At 34.2% G+C, this 25,948-nt stretch overlaps 1 protein-coding gene across 1 annotated transcript in view; it reads left to right on the top strand.

Annotated features, from left to right (window-relative positions):
* Positions 1 to 25,948, top strand: part of LOC148309343 (rhomboid-related protein 3-like) — a 289,455-nt gene that overhangs the window by 233,519 nt on the left and 29,988 nt on the right. Inside the window, exons 5-6 of the mRNA XM_088260221.1 lie at positions 21,530 to 21,642; positions 25,496 to 25,613. Of these exons, the coding sequence (XP_088116347.1) occupies positions 21,530 to 21,642; positions 25,496 to 25,613 (231 nt within the window). The remainder of the gene's footprint in view (positions 1 to 21,529; positions 21,643 to 25,495; positions 25,614 to 25,948) is intronic.

The following is a 25,948-nucleotide window of genomic DNA, read 5'->3' as shown; positions in this document are numbered from 1 at the left end:
CATCCATTCCACCAGCAGCCTTGCCCGTCACGCCTCGTGAATATCTCAGTTCTATTGAATTCCGATTCCCTTGCCCGTGGCGCCAACTCCTTCCACGGGCAACTCAACCCTTCCGAGCGCGCCCCGAACCAGACTGGGCCCTCCACCCTTTCGATCCCGTCTCTCGGCAGTTTGTACTTTACGCGAGGCTATTTGTTCTCCGGGCGAGATTACTTATTATTACGATAATTTATTACTCGCTATTTTCGCGATCCGTCTCTTAGGGCTGGCGCAAATGGTGGATAGTAGACTGGCGAAACGAAGAAACCGTTCAATGTTGATGAAAACCATCCTTAATATATCGTGTTTTCATGTATACATGCTTTCAATATTTATTTCACGAATGCTATTTTCAAATATAATCAAACAGGCTAGGAAGGCTATATACATATATAGTATGCTAGATATTCGAAACATCACCATAATCCACAGCATTTGCTAGGTAATGAAATCATTTCCCTGATAGAACATAGGTTTAAATTTTAGGACTTTGAATAAATGTGGCACTTGTAGGTTTGAGTATAAAAATAAAATACTTGTACAACACTCTCCTTATCAGGCATATATATCCTTATTATTCATTTTTAATATCCGAAATATGCTTGTAAGACCACTTTTGAGTTTATTAATGTAAACACGACTAGTTCCGAGAACTATATATGTCCTCATCAAAACATGAAGTTTGTCTACAACATTTTGAGTGTGTCCAAACACTTGTTCACAAAATCTGGATTATCTCCAATTACAGGTGTTATTTTCATATTATTTTTTGACATCTCATCAAAGATGAAGAAGAATATGGAAGTCTGGGCATTTACGGGGCTTACGACCGTCATAGGCTGGTTTAAGTGATCACTTTACACACGTGTAACATTCACCAATTCTACCCATTATTGACAACCACACTACTCAAATTCTTGGAAGTTCCATATATATGAACCAATTTAGAAACTTTGTTCTTGAATCACTAGAACTTCACTAGAGACATCTATTGGTGAGATGTAAAGAAGCTTTTTTATTAAGCAGAAACTCTTATATTAGTATGTGAGATCCGAATCCTGGATTATAATCACACACATGAGAAACGCCAGAAAATACCATTTTCATTTTTATTATTAAGCCCCGTAAATGCCCAGACTTCCATATTCTTCTTCATCTTTAATGAGATGTCAAAAAATAATATGAAAATAACTCCTGTAATTGGAGATAATCCAGATTTTGTGAACAAGTGTTTGGACACACTCAAAATGTTGTAAATAAATTATCTGGTCAAATTATAAGCTTAATAATAAAAATGAAAATGGTATTTTCTGGCGTTTCTCATGTATGTGATTATAATCCAGGATTCGGATCTCACATACTAATATAAGAGTTTCTGCTTAATAAAAAAGCTTCTTTACATCTCACCAATAGATGTCTCTAGTGAAGTTCTAGTGATTCAAGAACAAAGTTTCTAAATTGGTTCATATATATGGAACTTCCAAGAATTTGAGTAGTGTGGTTGTCAATAATGGGTAGAATTGGTGAATGTTACACGTGTGTAAAGTGATCACTTAAACCAGCCTATGACGGTCGTAAGCCCCGTAAATGCCCAGACTTCCATATTCTTCTTCATCTTTGATGAGATGTCAAAAAATAATATGAAGTTTGTCTATTTATATTTTATAATCTACTAAATAACCCTAAGGCCTTTACGTTTTAAAGACTTGTCTGTAGATAGGATAGTAAGGATATGGAAGATACGTGTGAAAAATACATCACAAATACCCAGATCAACTGAAAAAAATATTTCTTGAAATTACTTTGCAATTAGCGGGAATCGAACCCGTGACGCCAGTTTCGCCGTCGAGCGTACATACCCAACTATGCCACAACTAGGGCGCAATTTATTGAACAAATGTTTTTTTGGATGGGAAATTAATTAATTATTTACCTTCCTTATTATGAACAAGGTTTATAGATCATTAAGTGGATTTTTGTTTCTTCTATGTTTTATTTGAATCTGTGTCGAGGACAGAAGGGATTATCTAGTGTGGGCCAATCAGGAACTTCTCAGCATTTCCTCATATCTGGGAGGAAACCACGTTGCACTCCTCTGGAGAAGGCGGACTGTTGACTGTCATCAGCAGACCTTCCGTTCCACTAGAAGAGGGTTCAGCATTTTGTGTCCTAGCTTGGTTTATGTTACCAATGTCATCAACTATTTTTATCATGTATTATACCGAAATTCTAAGGTTATCAATCAGCAGTATTGCTGAATATTGCTGTCTAGTTTCAGTAGCCAGTTTGGGGCAGCCCTTGTCGCAGGGCGGATTAGAGATATTATCACTTTTGATGGTTAACTCTGTTTACGTACTCATCTGAACCGATTTATATGGACCGCTGAGACTGCGCGCCTACCGTGGAATTACACCCGTAATTTATTTCTTCGGTAAACACACGAGTGTTACCGAAGATTTAGAAATGTATTATCTTAGCGTTTCAGCTCCTATGTGTACTTACTACTCACTACTTACCGGTCCGTATTATACACCAAGGCACGCGAAGCTAGGGAAAGTATCGAATTGGCAAAATTAAAAACAATCGCTATCGTGATCCTACGTACCTGCATGATGTATTTAAGTCTTAATAAGGTGAACACAATTTATCGCCTTAATTATTACGCTTTTTCGTCAACTGTATTTTAAAATATTTCGCGACATTCGTGATTTTTTGTGAAAATTGTGAAAATCCACGTTAATTTAAAATGTCTGTAATATACTTATAATAATGAAAGAAAATGTTGACAATCTCGATTTTATTTGCATATAAAAATAAAATTTCGATCTTGTAATTATTTAATCGCTCGTTTTGCAATTAATCGTAATTTATGTTGTTTTTTATTCACACTTTTATACACAGCATTGTATGCCCTCTGCAAACACCTGTGTAAGACTCAAAATTTTGAACGGTATCACTACTGTATTTTTTTTTGTTAATACATGGTATATCTTTTCTTAGCAATAAGACCGCCTATATAAATTTATTATGTAATAAAATATTGAATAATAATAAAATAAATAAATAAAAACAAATAATCTGATGTGTACAATGAACTTTATGCGAAGGGAACCAAGAAAGGTTAAATTAATAACATCATTAGTGAAAATCTTCATTGTGTACGCGCATCGAGGGACAATAATGATTGAACAACATCAATTACAAGTACATACTGAAGATGTTTCCAATAATGATATGTTTGCCTCATTATACGATTATTATCTCATCTTAGAATTCCTTGCGTTACGTAACGTGGAATATTTCTTACATTATTTTTTGACATCTCAGCATAGATGAAGAAGAATATGGAAGTCTGGGCATTTACAGGGATTGCGAACGTCATAGGCTTTGTTAAAGGATCCCTTTACACACCTGTAACATTCACCAATTCTACCTATGACTGACAAATACACTTCTCAAATTTTGGAAACTTCTAGATATATTGATCAAACTCGTAACACAGTATGTGCGAGTTCACAACAGCCATCTGTGTTTCGATGAGGAAAGCTTTTAGTTACTCCTTCCATTTGTATGTGATGTCCAAATCCTGAATTACATTCACATACTTGAGAAACGCTTGAAAACATGATTTTTAATTTATTTTAGCTTAGAATTTGACTAGGTATTTTATGTATAATATTGTGAGCGTGTCCTAATATTTGTTCATAAATCTGGATTATCTCCACTTATCTTCACAAATATGGATTATCTGCACTTTATTTATTACATTTTGTCATAAATAACTCCTATGTAAATATACAAATGATACAAACAACTCCTACGTGGAGATAATCCAGATTTGTGAACAAGTGTTTGTACACACTCAAAATGTTGTAAATCAAAAATGTTTACATTAAAAATATTTCTATTCAACTAGCCACCCTTCTACATTTCAGAAATCATCGACAGCGATCTAATATTGATCTTGAATCGTGTGGATATCGATCTTATAGTTGATATCCTTTCAGTGTGGAGCGACAAATAATGGTATAGATCTTCTAGAGCTAATACTTTTTCTTTCTTATCTCGATCTTCCGTTTCATCTCGGTAATCGGCGCGATTTCTCGGCCGTGTGGGATGGCGCGGTGGGCCCCGCGTCGCGTGCGTCGCTCCAGGGTTCAGTCCCCGACCACGCCTCCGCCACGTAATGCCTTGTCAACCGAAGAAGGGTGTTTCGTACCACGGGCATTGATAAATCGTATAATTTATTTAAATCCCCGTACTTTATTTTCCGTTATGAAATATGTACTGCCTAATGTTGTTTTCCTTCGTCGTAAGTTTTTTTTCGTTGTTCTAAAGATTTATCGCTTTATTTTATTTTTCACAAAATTTCGTGATGTCGGGAAATTTTTCACATTGGTCTGTCAACAGAATTTTAAAAAATAAAACAGCAAAGTATTAGGTGAAGGCTGAAAAATATTCTTGAAAATGGAGGTCGCGATTACGTTACATAATACTCAGGTTTTAATATTTATTTTCCCCGAGTACTTCTAAATGAGACTCTTTGAATATAAAATCAATAGTCTCAATTTACATTTATTTCACTCTGTTACTAACCAACCATCAAGCCGCTTCTCCGCAGGGCAGAGAGAATAGAACGCCACACTACTCTGTCATTGCAAACATTCATCGCCTCTTCCATATTCATGCATGTCCTCATACATACTCACTGATTATTTCGACTCCTAATCTGACCCCTTTCAAGTATTTGACATAACTGATCGTGCCAAGTTTTTTTTCGGTCTTCCTCTGCTCCTTTTTCCGACTACATCCGTCTCATGAATTTATTTACCTTTCTTTCCTCACTCATTCTTTCCACACCTTTATTATTTTTTTCGATAATGCTTGTCTCGGCTTTGTATTCCTTTCTTATTTCATTATTCGAACATCTATCATACATCGTTTTGCCGCACATTCGTTTGAGAAATCGCATTTCACCCTGTATCTTCTTCTTTCTGTGCCACTTCCAACGAAGATCGGCGATCATCATGGCTATCTTCACTTTAGATGCTGCAGCCCGGAACAGAGATTTGGTGCTTCTGCCAAACCATTGACGTGGGTTTTTCAGCCATGATGTCCTTCGGCGTCCTTGGGTTCTTCGCCCCTCAATCTTTCCTTGTATGATTAGGCGGAGAAGCCCGATATTTTTCGTTGTATAATAATGAATAATTCGCAAAATGGATCACCTCGTGAAACGAATTTAATTCGTTATCTGGAGTATTACCGTAGATTTTACACGAAGCGCTATCATTTCTCCATTACAGACCTATTTCAAACTACTTGAAGTTTCAATTTTCTCGGAGCGCTGCGCGGGTGAACAATCACCAAGTGCCTTTAATTGCTACAATAATTATGTATTAGCCATTGTACGGCGGGTGTGCCTACTATGTGTACACTTTGCGCCGACGTTGCACGCCACTTGCTACCTGTGAAATGCAACTATACGCTATCGCATTCCTTGGTATCTGCAGTTTTGGAACCAGCGGGCGTTCGGACTATGGGAAGATATTCACTCGTAAATTCATACAAGTGAATTTCTCGACTCCATAACTTAACAGTGCTCTTGTTTAGGTGATTACCGAGTAAATTGGATTAAAATTTAACCCCTTGTTCCGTACTAAGCAGCTCACACCGTGTTTTGTCTAATAATAAATAAATATTTTATTGTTTATTTTTTAAATACTTTATTTTAAGCATATAAATTTGTCAACAAAAATATATATTACATTATTTTTTGACATTTCAACATAGATGAAAAGAAATATGGAAGTCTGGGCATTTACAGGGCTTACGACCATTATAAGCTTGGTTAAGTGATCACTCTACACACGTGTAATATTCACCAATTCTACCCATGATTGATAACCGCACTACTCAATTTTTTTTAAAGTACTAGACATATTTATCAAACTCGTAACGCAGATAGCCATCCATGGTAGGATAAAGAAAGCTTTAATAAGCAGAGACTCTTTCCATTTGTGTGTGAGGTCCGAATCCTGGATCATATTCACATACTTGAGAAACGCTTGAAAACATGAATTTAACTTATTTTAGCTTATAATTTGACCAGTTAATTAATTTACAAAAAAATGAGTGAAAATAATTAAGATTTGTGAACAAGTGTTTAGACACTCAAAATGTTGTAAAACAATATTTTAAAATAATTCAACGTTTTATTTGTGTGTAATTAATTATGTTGACAGTAATTATGCGCAAATTCTTAGGATCTCAATTAAAATGATGTATTTATATGCGGATATAATATCAACCATTTGTTGATTATCTCGTTTCTTAATTTGCCAAATAATGACTTGTGTGCGGGTTGAAAAGCAAAATACAATAGCAGTACCCCTTGCAGTGTCCCGATTGTGGACGCTGCAACGGGTGTTATTTTATAGCATTGTATTTTTTCCTATGTGAGGATTCATTGAATTCGGTTCACATGGAAATAATCAAGTACACATTATTTCGTGAGTATCTATAATCTTTACATGCCCGCGAAAATTTAGAACAATACTACATTATAAAATTATACCGTATTATCTAAAGCGCTGCTTCCCGCCGGGTTGGCGGATAATAACCGCACTTGTACATAATAATTAATAATATCTCTCCCCCCCCCCCGTGCGCACATGCCCGGGGGCCCATCTTTGTCTTCGAAAAATGGAAAAAAATGATTTGACGTAAAAGTGGCAGCCGCTTTATTAAATTTGTAACAATGGCGCTACCATTCTGTCCCACGGCTCGGGGTGTTATTACGGCGCGGCCACGCCGATTTTGTAACGAAACGAAATGCAATTAAAACGTCCACGGTTCGACTCCCGCGAGACTTCACCGCGCGCTCGAAGTATGAACTTCTCCGTCGGTCCTCATCTTTCCACTTAGGGCCGTCGCGCACTCGCGGCTTCCGGGTCTACGGCAGTTTTGACGTACGGTGATGCGAAGACTTGCATGACGGCATCATATATTTTTTATATTTCAATACTTCTTAAAACTTATAATTCTTTTATGTATTGGAGAGAGACGCATCGAGCCATCTTATGTGTCTTGTAGGTGGATTTAACAACTGAATGTACTTGTAACACATACACTCAATACGCCAATAATAAGTTTAGTTCTCTCATAGAACGGGCAAGCCTTTTCATTACACAGGAGCAACAATATTTATAATTCTGCTCTTATTTTTACCATGGAAGAAACAAAATGAGGACGACGAAAAAATATTTGGCACGACCACACAAATCAGAACCTATGATCTGATATTATCTAAAGTCTACTTACGACTAGATGTATGGATGTAGAGGAAGCTAGGGATCTAACTTCCTTTACATTTGCATCTACATATGTATTTGTAATCGATAAGTTTATGATGAGAAATAAACAATAATTATATAAAAATAGTAATAATAATATAAAAATGAGCTGATTATCGACTCGTCCATTTTGATTGACGATGTCTGTCACATGAGATTATTATTTAGTTACACAATTCATAATAATTTTAGGATATTTCGATTTAAATAACATTTTTTTTAATCTATCGAGTTGTTTTGGCTTGAGTAATATATTCCGATATTAAAAATTTGATGTGCATACATACTATTGTAATCTGTGCGAGATATGGCTAATGACTGATCGTTCATTTTACGTTAAAAAGAACTAATTTTAACTACAGAGAAAGGTTGTTCATGGTGCTATCTCCAAAGTAAATTTGACAAACACTCGCTGAACAACTGCTCCTTATAGTATTAATAACAATAAATGCTACTTATATTAATTAAATATGTATATAAATATCAAAAATATATATTAGAAGCTTACTCAATATTTGATTGCTCTTCTATAGCCTGCGTTACGTGTTTCGAATGAAGTTATGTCCCTGCAAAATTTCTACGTAAATGACTTTCAGTATATGTTCGGATGGCTTGGCTCGTAGGGTTGGGTCGGTCACCGCCGCACGCAAACAAGGCATCAATTAATTTACAGCATATTTTTTTCACAATTCCCTTCATTTTTTAAATACCTCCAACGGTGTTCTGCATTCCCACGTCCATAATAACTAATAATGCTTCAAGCTTCAGATGCTCCGTATTAAATTCAATTTGCTAATTTTTCCATGCATTACTCAAATTAAATACAATGAAAAAAAATACAACAGAAAAAAATCCTGTATTGAAAAATTAAATTTAAGTATTATCTCAAGCACTTATATATTTTTTTAAGAAAAGTTAATCACGTCTTTTAATAAAAATTTCATCGTCTCACCAATAATAAAACTTAATTAATATTGATTTGATTTAATATTTATTGCCTCTTTATTAAGCTCATGGGTGCGCGAAATTTACCTATTTCAATTATTTCTGATGTTATTATGTAAATTTCATTAATTCCCTCCTATGTTTCCAACTTTGTACTTATTCACGCTGAACGAATAAGGCCAGATCTGCAAAATTCCTATTTATCATGAGAATTGAAAGAATAATACCGCCTTGCACCCACTAAGGCACAGTGGTAGTGGCACAAAACTTTAAAAAAAATCAATATCGCTCTATATGCTCGTCTGTACACGACTTTGCTGGCCTCTGCGAAGTACCTTTTATTAAATGCTCTTACTGTGTTTTAGTGACTGCAAGGCAGAATACACAATTTATGTTGTAAACAATTGCTCAAACGTACCGATGCGATGGTCTTTTTATACTTTTTTTAAATGTGTAATATTGTTAGCATTTTTTATTTATTTGTTGCTAGACTTAGGTAAGTCATATAAATTTATCAAATATGCACGATCATCAATGAAATTTTCTTAATTTGTGCACTAAGACACCAATATCCATTTTATTTTATTTTCACTGAAGAAGACTGAAATAAACTTCTTTTCTCGTAACAAATATTTAATACCCATTTTTTTATTTAAAAAAAACAATTGGCGCCGGTTGCTCATTAACAACATATCCGACAAAACTTGATATTCGCAAAGTTACATCATAATAATTTTTACGACTTGAGTATTAATGACTAATGTCACCTCTAATAATTCGAGTTGACAAACAAATTTCTTCCCAACGATATTTGCCCACTTTATCGATTACCACCTTCTTGGCGCTAACCCGCCGCCAGCCGCAATAAATAAAACAACTTGTAACGTTATATTTGCCCAATTTGTCATCATTCCTTACTTCCTAATCTTCTTATCTTGTGACGTCAAACACGATACGTTTTTCTAATAAACTATCGGCGTAAGTAATTTTACCAAGAATAATGTTTTTTCGTTCACCATAAATTTCGTTGCCGGTCTTTGCAAATTCCTGAACAATCACGATGCGTTAGATTTAGTCATATTAATTTTAATTTTAATTTTACTTGGTAAATACCGCTATTTCTTAAAATTTATTATGACGCGTGTTTCGATACATTCCGCATCATTTTCAAACAAATGATCGATGAATGTATCGAAAAACGTATCACAATAGAATTTAGTAGTATTTACCAAGTGAAATTTCAATTTAAATTTATAGAAATACAACATTTTTGGGTGTCTTCAAATCGTTCACAAATCTGGGTTTCTTCACTTATAAGTTATTTTTACATTTTGACATCTCAACAGTAATGAAGAAGAATATGGAAGTCAGGGTATTTACACGGCCTATGACCTATCTATAGGCTGGTTAAGTGATCACTTTACACACGAGTAACATTCACCACTCTACCCACGATAGACAACCACAGTAACCAAATTTTTGGAACTCGTACATATATGTATCCCTACTAGCCCCAAGGTAGACGATTTCCGGGCACACTACCAAAGAGATGAATTGACAGCTGGGAATCGACATCGCAGGAGGCTAATCCCTCTTAAAAACAGGCCACAAGGCCTATACCAAGAAAAAGAAGAAATCAATTGTATATAATTGATGTTTGACGTTTGATGGTGTTATTCGCGGGAGCCATCTATGGAAAGATATTCACTTTAAGTGACTGGCGAATCAATCAATGAAATCATTCACATTACGTTTTTCACTGCAAAATTTTATAAAAATTCGTACTGCATTAAAACGTGCAGTATATCAACGTGCGAACCTAGCTTTTGTTATTTATGAAATGAAATTCAGAACATTCGTCTTTGTTTATTTATTTTAATTTTCCTGTTATGTCGAGATGTCCTGGTAACCGGTAGTGGACTCGTTGACATTGTTTCTCTCGTGACAATGCAGCCACGAGCAACAATGAGGTGTAGAGTGACACACCGTGTACTATCCTTGGTAAATAGTCGAGCCAGTACTCGCATTGCTCAGGCGCAAGAAGCTGTGAAAGACAACAATCGCGGTGGTATTCATTACAGACCCAACTAGGAAGTAAACGGGGTGGAAAATTCCATACAGAAACCATCCTACGAATATTTATATTTATCGTACTTTGTAAACAAGATTCAACTTTGCAATATGATAACTCGTTTCTATCAACTTTATATCCACGTGCGGTATCATAATTGCAGATTATTTTTATTATTTGGGTGAATGATACAGTTATCGCATGTACCTTATGATTTTCAGATTTGAAGTATTTTTAGTCTGCATGTCGTTTTGTACATATCGCTCACTCCTTTCAAGAACGTCATAAATAAAAAATCGACTATTTTCAGTTGTGCATGTTTTTGGAATGCCCAGAAAATGTACTATATCCCGGCAAAAGAGGCATATTTTTACCCGCTACAGAGCAGAAAATGTTATTTTTGCATTTTGAAGAAAATGTATTGTTTAATTATTTTTTTAAATATACTAAATATTTTTCAAATGGAGAAAAAACCTTCAGGTTTTACCTAAAAAGATCTGTTGCACAGTAAAAAGTTTAATAAGTGACTTGATATTTATTTTGAATACACTGTGTTATATTTTTAAACTTTAAAAACGTTCTCCTGAAAAATCAAGTTTTTTTTATTTATGACGTCCTTGAAAGGACTGAGTTATATGTGATTCTTCTTCTTCTTCTGTACGTGTCATGTCAGGTCCCCCTGACGTCGACTATTGGGTAGCTCTAAACAGCACCTCGACGGTACCGATCCCCATGTGATTGATTCGTCGGTATAGTTTTGTAATATATGCAAAATGTATATTTGAATAAATATATCTCTTAGGGTCAATCAGTATCTGGTCTATTCATGATCTGTTCGATTCTACGCCTCGTTTTTCTTCGTCTAAGTTTTTCTAGTTTACCACGTCTATCTTGTCCTTTTTCTGTCAACTGGTAACGTACCATGTCTCTCTTGCTGTGATCTGTCCAAGTGATAACTTACCACGTTTGTTCTATTCATGATCTAACCAGTTGCTTATCCTATTCCACCCACGGTCTGTCTAGTTATCATGTCTGTTCTACCCACGACCTGTCCAGTTACCATACCATAAGGCACGCTATCGTCCCGCAGATAGTATCTTGTTCTTGGTTTGGCCCGTCAAACTGGCAACTTACCTGTCTGTTTTGCTCATGAATCTGTCCAGCTTCCCAATTACCATGTTTTTTTTTCTACCCGTGATCTGTCCTAATGGCACTTTTCATGTCTCTTCTACCCATGACCTTATTAAAAGCTGTCCCACCGCATTCTCAGATCAGATACAGAAGCATCTAAGCTTCCTGACAGACAAGTTGCGAATTTTATAGAAACAATGAAACAAAATTATAAAAGTTTCAATATCCGTGTTACTGCCAATCTAAATAAATACAAATTTTTAAAACCACCGCCAAATTCCACCCATGACCTGTCCAACTAGTACTTACTATGTCTCTTTTACCCGTGGCCTCTTCAGCTGGAACTTACTATGTCTCTTCTACCCGTAACCTGTTTACTAGAACTGAACATGTCTCTTCTACCCGTGACGTGTCCTACTGGTACTTACCATGTCTCTTCTACTTGTGACCTGTCCAACTGGTACTTACCATGTCTCTCCCACCCGTGACCTGTCCATCCACGTCCGCGGCACCCATAGGGCACCCGCCCTCCCGCCGACAGCATCTCGTGCTCGGTTTGCCCGCGGAAGTGAGACGCCACCTGTGCGCGGTTTGTTCACCTCGGGCTGATTATATAATTGCCGCAAGAGAAACGCGACCGTATGTATTAGTGACACTCGGATGATTTTCCATCTTTCTCCCGTGTTCGAGTGCAGCCATCATCTCGCATAATTTTATAATTATAATATTTGTGTATTTACCTAAATGATTGGATCTCGTGAAAGTTACTTTACCATAAATATTAATCACGGATGAATATTACTATACGTAGCGTTTTAGAGTTATAAATTTTATGACTTTAATTTTTATTTGATATATATATCGTTTCATATATTTTTATTATTTAAAATTAGCTGTGTTCGGCCACGCGTTGCTGTTTTTCGTCTGGTTAGTTGGAAAAAAAGAAAGAAAACACACATTGCTTACTTACAAAATTCACAATGCTTAAAGCGACGAATATATTAAAAATCAGTGAAGCAAAAGTGCAATCGAAAAGTGACAGCAGCTGTCAAGAAGCACGCCATCCGCCATGAGTAATGTTTAGTATTGCGTGTGTTGCTGTTACGTTCAACAGATGTCGCTACCGTTGCGGTAAAAAATATTTTTTACCTGTCACACCCGCATTGAAAAACACGTGCGCATTCCAATTCAACGATATGTCAAAATTTCAAAGCAATCTGTAAATTACTTTCGGAGGTTTCAGATTTCGAACAAACTGACATTTATATCTTGATTTATACTCGTATAGATATATATTTTCATTTTATTTATTTTGTAGAGATTATTTTATTTATTTATTAATTTATATAGAGAGATATCAAAGAAAACTTAAAATGTCAAGTATTTTAAATATGTACTTGAAAATGGCCAGTTCAGAAAACGGAATAAACGGAAGCCATGTATGAGGAGATGCATGAATGTAAAAGAAGCAAAGATTAATTGCGAAGGCAGATTTTTTTCTATTTTACATTTTGTCAACCGAACTATTAAATTGAGACTTAAAAGACAGGAGACGATTTTTTTAAATATTTAAATGTGTACTACAATAAAAAATAGTTAAAAGTATAAAGTATCTCGCGGTTGGTGTAACGCACATTCGTACCAATAATGTAACAACCCATTTGTAACACAGCTGTTAATTGCTACGTAACACGTGAACAGAAGGACGCTAACCTGGAGATGAAGAATGCAAGTTTTTCACGAGAAAATAACGTTTGAAATGGTCCGTGCGTACGGCACGACGTCTTCATGAATTATGCATTACGTTTTTTTGGTGTTGAAGAGTACTCGACCGTAGGTCTTACTATTATTAATACACATCCACTTATTAATATGAAGTTATTATTATTCAGATAACGGTAAAGAACAGAATATGTTCCAGTCCTTCCTGGATAGGTTTTTTTATAACAATATTAATATTTGAATGCTGCTAAAGGTGTTTATATTGCAATATCTTGCGAACGAATTTGCTAGAAAACTTTGTACTTTATGTACTTTTTACTGCTATAAAAAAACAAAATTTCTACAAAAATGATTTTTTTATAAATATAAAATTGTTTGTTTGGCAATCTTAAAAAAAGTTTTTTTATTTGGTTCATTTCAATTAATTATTATACAGGAATTATATTTAAGATAACAAATTTTATAGATTTTTAAATAAAACTTTGATAAAAAAAACTATACCAACAAGAAAATATAGTCTAGACTTCTCATTCAGCGATTCTTAAATCTTGCCAGACTTACACTAAAGATGTACAGATCCCATCTCGTCCAGATCTTAAAAATGAGTTTTGTTTTATTTTTCTTTGAATTTTGAGTATCGCAAATAGTCACATTGAATAAATACATTATTTTATTGTTGTCTTTTCATGTTTGATATATTTTCATACTTAATATAAAGAGATATATTTCCATATCCCTCACTCCTTTCAAGAAAGTCATATATCAAAAATCGTCAATTTCCAGTTGTGCGTGTAGTCGGAATGCCCAGAAAAGGTACCATATCCCAGCAAAAGCGGCATATTTTTAACTTTATATTTACCCGCTACAAAGCAGAAAGTGTTGTTTTTGCATTTGAAGAAAATGTATTGTTTAATTATTATTTTTTAATAAATTAAATAATTATCAAACGAGAAAAAACATTCAGGTTTTACCTAAAAAGATCTGTTGCACAGTAAAAAGTTCAATAAGGGCTTTATATTTATTTTTAATACATTTCATTATATTTTTAAACTTTAAAAACGATCTCCTGGAAAATCATTTTTTTAAATGTGACGTTGTTGAAAGGAGTGAGCGATATTTCCATATAATAGTTAGTTTGTTTTTAATGCCCTCCTCGCAATACTCCAGTGACCCTGACTGCCTTGATTTTCTGTGTTTAATCAACCAGACAATAATAAACACTACCATATTTTCTGAATTTGCATTAATATTTCATTATTTTCTTGCGGTGAATAATTCCGCGCAGTCGTAAAACGTGAACGAGCTCATTATCCGACTTGTCGTAAAACTGTGATCACGAAACTTCATGTTCTCTATCACTCTTAATATATCTTTCATTTCGGATTCAAGTCCACTACGCGCGGTACACTTCAAAATTTGAGTCCACAACTCGGCGTAGTCCACTTTTAAAACCATATCCACCTTTGGAGAATTACTTAAAGCGAGGTTTAATGCTCTAAACAGTTCTAACTCAGCTCTTTTATTATTTTCGCCATGGTCGTCAGAACTTTAGGAATTTGAGAATAATGTTTTATGTGCTGCCGAATTTTTACTCAGAGTGTTCTAAATAATTTATGAATTCCTTTGAAATCTTGATACAAATGTACTAAGGCTCTAATTCTTGAATCGTTTTCGTTTGTGAAATTGAAGACGTTAAAATTAATTTACTTTGATCGCGTAAAAACCGCAATTAATAGTATGAAGATTTGACGCGCGTTTTTGTACAGTATTATTGACCGGCCTGTTTTAACGTGCACAAAACATTTTAAAACATTTTACTTAACGTTATAATTTATACAATTGAAGAGATACGAAACACATTTTTTTGTAGTTTTTAAATCAATCTGTAAAAATCTTAACATTTATTAATTCAAAATCTAAAATCTCATAAAGTTATTCACTGATTTTTTTTTTAAATTTGACGCGATTTGGTTGCATATTAATTCGCTCGTGTTTTAACATTTTTACCCGTGAAACGCATTTTTTTTTAGAAAATAGCTTTTGACAACGACAACGGCGGTGCTACACGAACACACGCAATCATAATATTGCTCATGGCGGACATCGTGCTTCTTGACAGTGACTAAAATATTGTGTATCCATAAACATTGTGTAATTAAACATGTTAAAAATGTGGGTTACGTATTTCATTTCGTTTCCATTTTAAATAGACTGAGCCACAAAAACGCTCGGCTGGGTACAGCTAATGTAACGTAAAAAAATCATATAAAATTATCCAAATGTATAAGCGCTTTCTCTCCCTTTCCAATATCTATGTAACACCAAGGAAACAATAACCATTTTAGTCAAAGCAGTTATTAAATAGCTATATCTGTTAGATGTGTTATGCATTTTCTTTCTTTTCCGTTAAACCAGACTGAGCCACAACAACGCGTGCCCGAATACAGTTAAATTTCCAATCATATGAGACCTTTCTCTTCCTGTCCAATATCTATAAAACAACACAAAAAACAAGGAATCAAAAACCTTTTGAATCAAATTAGATCATGTATACCTATATCTTTTGAATATTTCAACAAGAGACCTATTCCATTTCAGTGTAACACTTAATCATTCCAAGTTGGGTGCGGTTTGTAGCTTCACACGCCGAAAATGAAGCATAATTTCGCTAAAACGGCGCACCTGTGTGTTTTTACATTCATAATAATAAGTCTTCCAGGCAGAAATGAGAACGCACAAATTAGTTGCTTACGGTTACATTTGCTATTCATGTAGCTTTTTAATAACCTAGCACATTTTGTTCCCATAGACTCACGAAAATTCTATTGACTGGATTATTCTGTGTAAGAAATTGGATGATTCCATTATTGTTGTATGGACGATAATATATTTCTGTGTGTGCATTTACGGGTATTTTATTTTATTTTTTAAATACTAAACTAGTAATATAAACGTTCGTAATACTTTTTTTAAACAAATGTGCTGTACTGAAAGGAATAATATTGCTGCAAAGTAAATGCAGTAAACTTCATTTCATTCCAATAATACTCATATATCACAATAAATATTGCATGATATAAAAAATCTTTGCACACTTTTATATTAATTACTAAACATTTAAAAAAAAAATTAATAATTAATTGATTTTTGTTACACCTTCGCAGTTTAGAGGCGAGTGCGTTTAGCTACCTTGCTGAGGGTCCCTGGTTCGATTTCCAGAGGGGTCATAATAAATATAAGTGATTTTTCACTCTAATATTTATTTATTATCACTGCGCAGGGCTTATCACCTTTCCTTCATGTATTTTACGATAAATAAGACACTGGTTATATATGATTCAGTACTTTATGCACCATTGGGTACGGACAAGGGTTAGAAGAAGAAAATTAATAAATTATTAACGATTTAAAATGTTTTGCAGGGTATATTATAAATGGGTTTTGGAATAATAAAATATTTCACGATGTTGATGTTAATATAAATGAAACGTGTTTTACATATGAAAAAGGCACGATTTTTCTTTTCTAACTTACTTTCCTTTCTTATACGCCTTTTCCCCATTTTTTCAATGGTCAAGGTCACAAAAAAAAATCAATGTGAAAACCGAACAACCGATCACATAAAATTATTCATGCTTCAGTCACATATTTATAAATAATCCACAGTGGAATTACATAATAAAATGTGACTTCAAAGTTCAGTCGAACGATTACATACTGGGAACAATGGGTTGTTTGTTATGGTAAAACTCGAGAACTTCCGACAGTAAATTAATTAACACCTCCCAATGAATGCTTTTAATTGCTTTGCTTTTACAATTCACATTTCCCCAGTCGGTAAATATTAATTGATTTATTCGCATTCTGAGATTTCCTTACTTGTTTCGCTTACTTTCTAGGCGCATGCTCTGCTCTTTCTCATCATATTCATATCATATTTCATTGTTTTGATATTATGTAGAACATTATCCAATTCCCATGTTCTCAAACAGTATTCTAGTTGATTGTTAACACAATGTTTCTTTTTTGACTCCTAGAAATGTCTAGTCCGTGCCAGAGAGATATTGATACTCGTCATACTTTTTTTTGTTAATTCAAAGTGAAATCGGTGTAGACATCTGATGACAACAGACAATCAAAGCATTTCGTGATATGAATTTGTGTATATTTTATTTAATGCCTACATAGAACACGTAGTGAGATTTGCAAATTAATATTAAAACGGAATGAGACCTGATATCTATGAAGTTATATATTTAAAGAAAAATATGGAAGTATTGGTATTTACAAGGCTTACGACCTATCAGGCCGACACCTATAGGCTGGTTAAGTAGTCACATTACAACCGTGTAACATTCACCATTCTACCCCTGATTGGCAACCACACTACTCCTTTTTTAAGAAATCACACGTAAATGATCTCAATCTCGTGATTTTCCATGATTGAGTTTACAACAGCTTTTCTGACAAGAATTGGATAAGTTATTTCTTTAATTTATTCACCAAATGTTGAATTACAATTTGCTTGTAAACAAATCAGCGAGATTCATTATCTTTGACCTGTTCCTTCTTCTTAAGTTCCTTTGACAGCGTAGTCGATGGTAATATATGCTAGCGCCTACTACGCTCTCCTATTGTACCATAAGTTGGTAAACGAGTCCTCTTTATGCCTCCGTGTTCACACATGAATATTTCATATGTTTTATTGGTCTTCCAAATGAAGCTCGGCCGAAGTGATGGTTTGTTTTAATATGATTAACTGAGATATGAATATTAATTATTCGTTTGTTTTAAGTGAGTTGTACCTACACACGTGTTCTTGCATTCTTACATACATAATCGGATGCTTTCTCGAATATTACACGATTTTCCATTTTGTTTCCGCTTAAAACCACTCCCTCTCTTTTCGGATTTAATTTAATTGTACGTTTCCTGATGCGTAATGAAATAATCGTATTCATATCATCATTATTTGGATTTTAATTTCGGCTAAACTACTTTTATTATATCATCATTAAACTCACAATTTTAAAACATTAATATGGCACTGGAATTTGTATTTATTTACTCAATTATAAGAATAATAATTTGGAATAGTAAATATAACGCAATTTTCATAAAATATTACCTCAGGAGCCCTTCACTGTGATTTAATTGGAGAAAATTAGTTTTTAGAAATGATTAAGGTAACAAATGCGTTTTTATTTTTTTTTCTAAAGTTCTTCTCACGCTCACTACATATTTCTAACTACTGATGGAAGGGTTTCCATGCCATCGCCCAGCAAAAGCAAAGGCACGCTGGCCTATCAATCAATTTGTCTTGAATGCACAACTCTTTTTGATACTCTGGATTGAGTTATACAATATATCAGTAGATGGAGCGAAAATTATTATACCGAATGGTGTCTATTGTATTTGCGATTATGTGCTTGTTCGTTCTTTATTCAGAAATTTCTACCAATTAAAATTTCTATTCTAGCGCAGACTGACTAGTCGCTTTTGGTTCAAACTGGCAAACGTCATTATGTACTTCCTGTCTTCCTCCCTTAATCCGTTTCCTACTAGAAAGTACTTTCCATTGGAGTCTGGCCAAGGCACTTCAACTAAAAATTGGCAGCGACTTCCAAATAGCGCCTACCACCTGCTAGATCTACCATCCATATCGACCAAGTATTTCCGAAAATAAAATAATGCAAATACAGTAAAGTCGCTGAAAAAAAAGACCGAAACGCGTGATATTTAATTTGTTTCCTTTTTGGATATAGATGGATGGTTTGATGCAAGTTTAATTCGAGTATTTTAGGAGAATAGCTGTTTGGAGTTGGATACAACGATTTCCATAATATATGCACAAATCAGTGGATTGTTTTTTTATAAATAATTTTAAATCGAGTTTTTGTCAAAATATTGTGAAATCACATTATTCATCGTCGAATATCCACCTAATTATTGGACTTAAGATGAAATACAGATTATAAAAAATGAGCAATTCCCAAACATTTCAAGAGTCGACTTCGATCCTTCTTAAAATAAGGGCGGTTGCTGTAATTTATTATATACTCGTATCCTGAATAACAGTTATTCTGATATTAATGCAAGTAGATATGAATCATTTGATTGTCGAATTAATTATTAAGTATATAAAATTATCAAGACAAAAGGACATCAAACTATATCCTAAATATTTCATCCAGATATATTATCTATTATTAAAATAAAGGGACTCCAATGTACTTGTCATTAATCTTTATACAGTTTTTGTTTGTTAAGCATTCATTTATTATTACTTTGTTTAAAATATGACAAAATTGTGTAATATTACACTACATTTCGTAGTAATTACTCATAATTTCATTATAGATTGCTCGTATATTTCTAGCACTTTTAAATTTAATTACTTAAGTATACGGCATAGGGCACGAGACTTCCATTATTGTCAATTTTCCAATTAGTACCCGTTTTCCCCAATTATTCGAAATTAAATCGGCGGCTTAACCTTGCATCGGAATAATTACGCTAACAGCATTTTAAATCAAAGAAAATTACCACTCGATTTCGGCTGTGATTAATGACATTTGGTCATTCAACTCGGTTGACGAGAAACCATTTTATTTGTTTATTCAAACGTATTACTATAGTAATTTCCACTATTCATTTTGGTACATGGGGTTAACAAGACTGAAAAACAAAGAAGAAAACACATGTGAAAATTTTAAATATAAAACAAGTTTTTTTTTTAAAGATTTTTTTACATAGTTGTTATTTTATTGTATAGAACACTAAAAGTTACAATAAACTGGCATATATAAATACAAGGTAAGAAACACGTTTAAAGGGAAAAAATGAGAAAATATAACTAATCACAATTACATAGTTGTTATTTTATTCTATAAAACAATGAACGGTACAATAAATAGGCATATAAAAAATAAGTTAAGAAGCACGTTTGAAGAGAAAAAATGAGAAAATATAACTAATCACTCACACATCTTTCCATGAAGTATTTTTAAGTTCATTGATTTTGGATCCCTGATAGGCTTCTATTTTATATATGTCAGGCAGCTGGTTAATTTGACCTTACTCCAAACTTAGTTGTGTATCGGCTCCACGTGCATTTTATTATGTTCTTTATTGAAAATTGGTTTGGTGTTGCTGCGAGTCATGATCTAACACCAAAATCCGCACCTATACCGACATCGTAAAAGCTCGCGTGGTTCGGAGAACTTAACTTCATCCCGCAGATTTAATATCGCCAACGTGTATTTTATGAAACCTAGAAGAAAAATATTAATTTCCGAAATGTTTAACGAACCCCTTTCTCCGTTTTTAAACGGGAAACGTTATAAGACCGGGCCATGCGTTTGTTTGGGTGAAAGAAATATTGGTTACTCGTGTGTGAGTGCGAATGGTCCTTGGGTAATTCAACTCTTATCGCGATTTCTGCTGCCCTGATTTGTTTTCGCTTTATTATTTCCCTTATCGCCCTTTACGTTACTTTCTTGTAAAATTACAAGTCATTGTATTTGACAAATCTTTCTTTTACGAAATTGCGAACGTTGACCCTTTCCTGGCGTGACTTATCACTTGATATTTTACAACATTTTGAGTGTGTCCAAATACTAGTTCACAAAATCTGGATTAACTCCAATTACAGGAGTTACTTTTATATTATTTTTTGACATCTCATCAAACATGAAGAAGAATATGGAAGTCTGAGCATTTACGGGGCTGACGACCGTCATAGGCTGGTTTAAGTGATCACTTTACACACGTGTAACATTCACCAATTCTACCCATTATTGTCAACCACACTACTCAAATTCTTGGAAATTCTATATATATGAACCAATTTAGAAATCTTGTTCTTGAATCACTAGAACTTCACTAGAGACATCTATTGGTGAGATGTAAAGAAGCTTTTTATTAAACAGAAACTCTTGTATTAGTATGTGAGGTCTAAATCCTGGATATCAATCATACACATGAGAAACGCCAGAAAAAAACATTTTCATTTTCATTATTTAAGCTTATAATTTGACCAGATAATTTATTTACAACATTTTGAGTGTGTCCAAATACTTGTTCACAAAATCTGGACTATCCCCAATTATATTTTTATTTAATAATATATAAATATATAATGGGAGATATTCTTGATATTTTTGTTACAAAAAAATGGTTTTACTGTATTTCGTATTTTTTTTAAATATGTGAAGTGATGCCGTCTAAAATAAAGTTTTGGGTTACTTATTACCATTTTTGTTTACAGATGAGCGGCAAGAGGTCTAGGAGCTTTAAATGCGCCGTTCACCACAGAGACAGGGAGGTTTGCTCCGAGAACGACTTCCATTTATTGCAGAGGGACCCTCCTCTCTTTGCAAGGTAACAATCATATTTAACCTGTCCGGGAGTATGGCCGTACATGTACGGCCATACCAAACTTTTCTCAAAGGAGTTTGGACGTACATGTACGGCCGATACAAAATATGATTTATGACACGATTTATATCAAAACATGTTAAAAACATGATTTATCGGTATTTCGATAATTTTGATATAAATCATGTTTACTGGGGTAAATATCTTTGTTTATTCAAGAAAACATGTTGCTTATAGCATCGACTATAATATAAAAATTTAAAAGTAAAAAAAAAACACAAAAACAAATTCACTCCTCAGATACAGTTTTGTCCGGAGAAACTCACACCCAGACAGGTTAATACTAATAACATTTTTAATGTCTCTAAATACTTGTTCACGAATCTGGATTATCTCTAATTATAAAGGTATCAAATAATTTTTTGACATCTCAACATAGATGAAAAAGAATATGAATGTCTAGGTATCTGACGGTCATAAGCCCCGTAAATGCCCAGACTTCCATATTCTTCTTCATCTATGTTGACATGTCAATTTTTTTTAAATGCTAATTAACATGTCCGCCTCCGTAGTGTAATGGTCAGCACACTCGGCTACCGTTCTGGAGGTCCCGGGTTCGATTCCCAGGGGGGTCAAATAAATATAAATGATTTTTTCACTCTAATATTTATTTCATATTACCCTGGACTGGTACCTGAAGCGGGGGGCTGATCACCTTTCCTTCGTGTGTTAACGATCAAGAAAATATAAGTGACTTTTTCACTCTAATATTTATTTCATATAACCCTGGACTGGTACCTGAAGCGGGGGGCTGATCACCTTTCCTTCGTGTGTTAACGATCAAGATAACACTGCGTTTACATGATGCAATGCCCTATGCATCGTTGGGGTGCGGATAAGGGTTTGAAATGAAATTAACATTAACAGTAATAATAATGGTTAATTTATGTAGCGCTGTCGTGTCCTCAAAATTACCTCCGAACACTTATAACTATTATTTAATTCACGTTCTTATGTTTATCTTATCTCGAAAATGGATGTCCTTAAAAATTAATAAATATTTTAACAGTTGATCAATGAATTGTTGTTTTTGAATGTCAAAAAATTAAATACAAACTTTGTTTTTAATAAAAAAAATGCTACTTTTTTCCAACCGGTTTCGACAAACTGTCATGTTCAGGGATGGGTTTGTACTCTACGTATCCATAAGTTTGAGTTTTATCTTATAAATTTTAAAAAATGTGCCACAATCAGCAAAAAACATTCAAGAAATTATTGTTTTCTGTTTCAAATACAGCGAATACAATTTTTTTAAGAATATCGTTGTTTCTCAGGTACTGAGTTATTTTTTGACTGTTTATTTAAAATTATTTTTAAAACATACTTCATTTAAATTCAAATACATTTGCTAACATTCGTGGGGACCTTATTTTTAGACAATGTAATAATTGAATAACCCGAAATTCTCACTTATATGATAATGCAATAAATATGTAGCGTGCCTATTATTAATTTTACACAACACACATATCACATGTTTCAAGTTAAATACATGAATTTTAAACGAGTGGGTCTGTCTCTCTTTGAGTTTTCAGCTAACGTGGGACTTGGCGCTAAAGCCGAATTCGATACACCGCGATTTCAATAAAATCCATCTCTCGCCATACATGATAAAAGCCCACAAAATCATCCGCGAACGAGTGAAATCAGAAAAATAAAATAATACGAGCATACCGAATGATGAGCAAACAAATCAAATTTTAATTTTTATGGGACTTCTATCTTGAAAACTATTACCATATAATGAGTACAATTGGTTTTACCCCCAAAGTACTCGCCATTTGGTTGTCTAGACTTGGAGAAAAACACGATCATAATAGTCGAATTAAATTACCGATTTTTCTTTTTTCGTGTATTCTCTATAAATTACACCAAACCGAGCGAATTCTCTCTTATATTGAGATAAACTGCTTTTTGTTAGGACTTTTAATGTTAATATTTTTTTGTTAGTGGAGAACTAAGCCGCATATTGTACTATTAACCAAATAATTTCGTGTGAATCTTGCATTTAACACGTTATTTTTATTCCCTCTTCAATCGGTACCGTTTTGAATGGACGTAATGTAATGGTCGCCGCTTTCTCAAATAATTATGTCTCTTTTAATTTGTTTGTTTTCCTATCTGTTGAATTTATCTGTAAATAACATTTATGCCAGCACTCCCATAGGAATACCGTCTCACCGGCTGCACTAAATCACGGGATTCAATGCCGTGTGAAAATAAATTGAAAATAAATTCTTCGCGCCGGCCATATTTCATTGTGTCAAAGTTCTCCACTTTTTGGTATCCAGATTGGCTATTTTGTTACGTTTTCCGATGCCTATTACTTCGCTAACTTTTCCTGTAATTCGTGACTTTGTTTGATATGTAGCTTAATACGAAATGATTTCCTTCCGAGAACATTGTTACGTGTATATTAAATGTATGTTCCTCTTAAACCTTTTTCACGTGATAATTTTATAGCTTTTACTTTGTTTATTCCTTTTTTAACCCATATCCGCACCCAATGGTGCATAGGCCACTGCATCATATATTTAAAAAAAAACAGTGTCATTTTGATCGTTGACACATGAAGGAAAGGTGATCAGCCCTGCGCTTCAGGTACCAGTCCATGTAATATTAAATAAATATAAGAATGAAAAATCACATATTTATTTGACCCCCCCCTCCTAGGAATCGAACCTGGGTCGTCCAGTACGCTAGCCGAGCGTACTGATCATTACTAAATTTATAAATTATAGATATTTTACTTATAATATACATATATTTTTCTAGGCGAGTTTTCCATACTTTATGCCATAGTAACAGCTTCCGGAGCCACGCTTGTTACGTTCTCCGTCAAATAATTCGAATACATATATCCTATTACGGAACTTTATTGCCGGCACATCTTTTAAGGACCCAGCGCTAAGAAAACCGCCCACAGCTACGTCGGTAAATGACCTCTGCTAGGATTATGTAGGCATCGCCTCCGAAACGGAGGATTTCAGACATTCTGTCTAGTCGCAAACAGCCGAGAGAGGTCCCAATATTTCAACCCGAACTGCCTTCGCGCCCGGTCTGGTTGTCTACCCCCGGTGCCCGCAGGAGGCGCCCTGCGGTCGTATTTTTCGGCTGGCGAATTTTCGCGCCGTTTTCTTCCCGCCAATTGTCTAGACGTCCTCTTCCTTTTCCTCTCCCGTCATGCTGGCGGGCTGTCGCCGCGCGCGGAAATAGACAGACGTCCTGAAGGAATAGTCGGCTTAGTGCACTCGGGTTCCTGCAGCGATTTAGCGTAAGTGCATAAGTGACGTGGAGCGTGTTTTGACCCAAATTAATCAAATTTCTTGGCTTCTGCGACTCACATTTTGAAGTTTAAAAATCATTGTCCCGTATTTTTCCTATGCACGCGTCTTTTTGGTATCTTTTTCTTGTAATATTACATTAAATCGCAAAAAATGAAGCGTATTGGTCTCTTATATGTTATTTATTGTTTCGGCATTCACTCTGCGGTAAGATACGATAAAATTATAAATAAAACACCCGTTTTTTTACCACTTGAGTTTTATATTTTAACGACTAGTTTCGGAAGATACAGATGCTTCCATCTACGGGTTTAAATATTAACTAAAGCAGTTATAAGGACAAATAAAACTAGTCGTTAAAGTATAAAACTCAAGTGGTAAAAACGAAGTGTTTTATTTATAATTTGGTCTCGTATTGTATATATTGTGGTTTTCACAATATTAAAAATCCTTATTTCTTTTGTTTGCATTTTAAAATTATTAATAATTAATTGGTAATTTGTTATTTGCAGGATGGTTCACATAATAGCAATGGAGGTTCTCCCCGAGGAGCGGGACAGGAAATATTACGCGGACAATTACACGTGTTGTCCGCCGCCATTATTTATAATTTTCATAACATTAATAGAGGTGAGTGATGAATCAATTTTTTTTCCAATAACCTCTAGAAGTCTAACCTGTCTTCTTCACCATCTTGTTTACATCCGTTTAATTAATTTCATACTCATAATAAGTTGTCTGCCGCCATTATTTATAATTTTCGTAACATTAATAAAAGTGATCAAATTTTTTATTACCAATAATCTCTACATCTCTAATCTATACTCTTTACTCTCTTGCTTACATCCGTTTGAATAATTATACATGCTGTCCGCCGCCATTGTTTATAATTTTCATAACATTGGACGTAAATTATCAAACATTTAATTCATTAGCAATAACCTCTAGAACTCTAACCTATCTTC

This window comes from Brachycentrus maculatus, unplaced genomic scaffold, assembly GCF_059751285.1.
Source record: "Brachycentrus maculatus isolate JH-2025_06_01 unplaced genomic scaffold, ASM5975128v1 h1tg000129l, whole genome shotgun sequence".
Lineage (NCBI taxonomy): Eukaryota > Metazoa > Arthropoda > Insecta > Trichoptera > Brachycentridae > Brachycentrus > Brachycentrus maculatus.
Note: the sequence above shows the minus strand (reverse complement) of the source record. Positions and strands in the feature narration are given on the sequence as shown.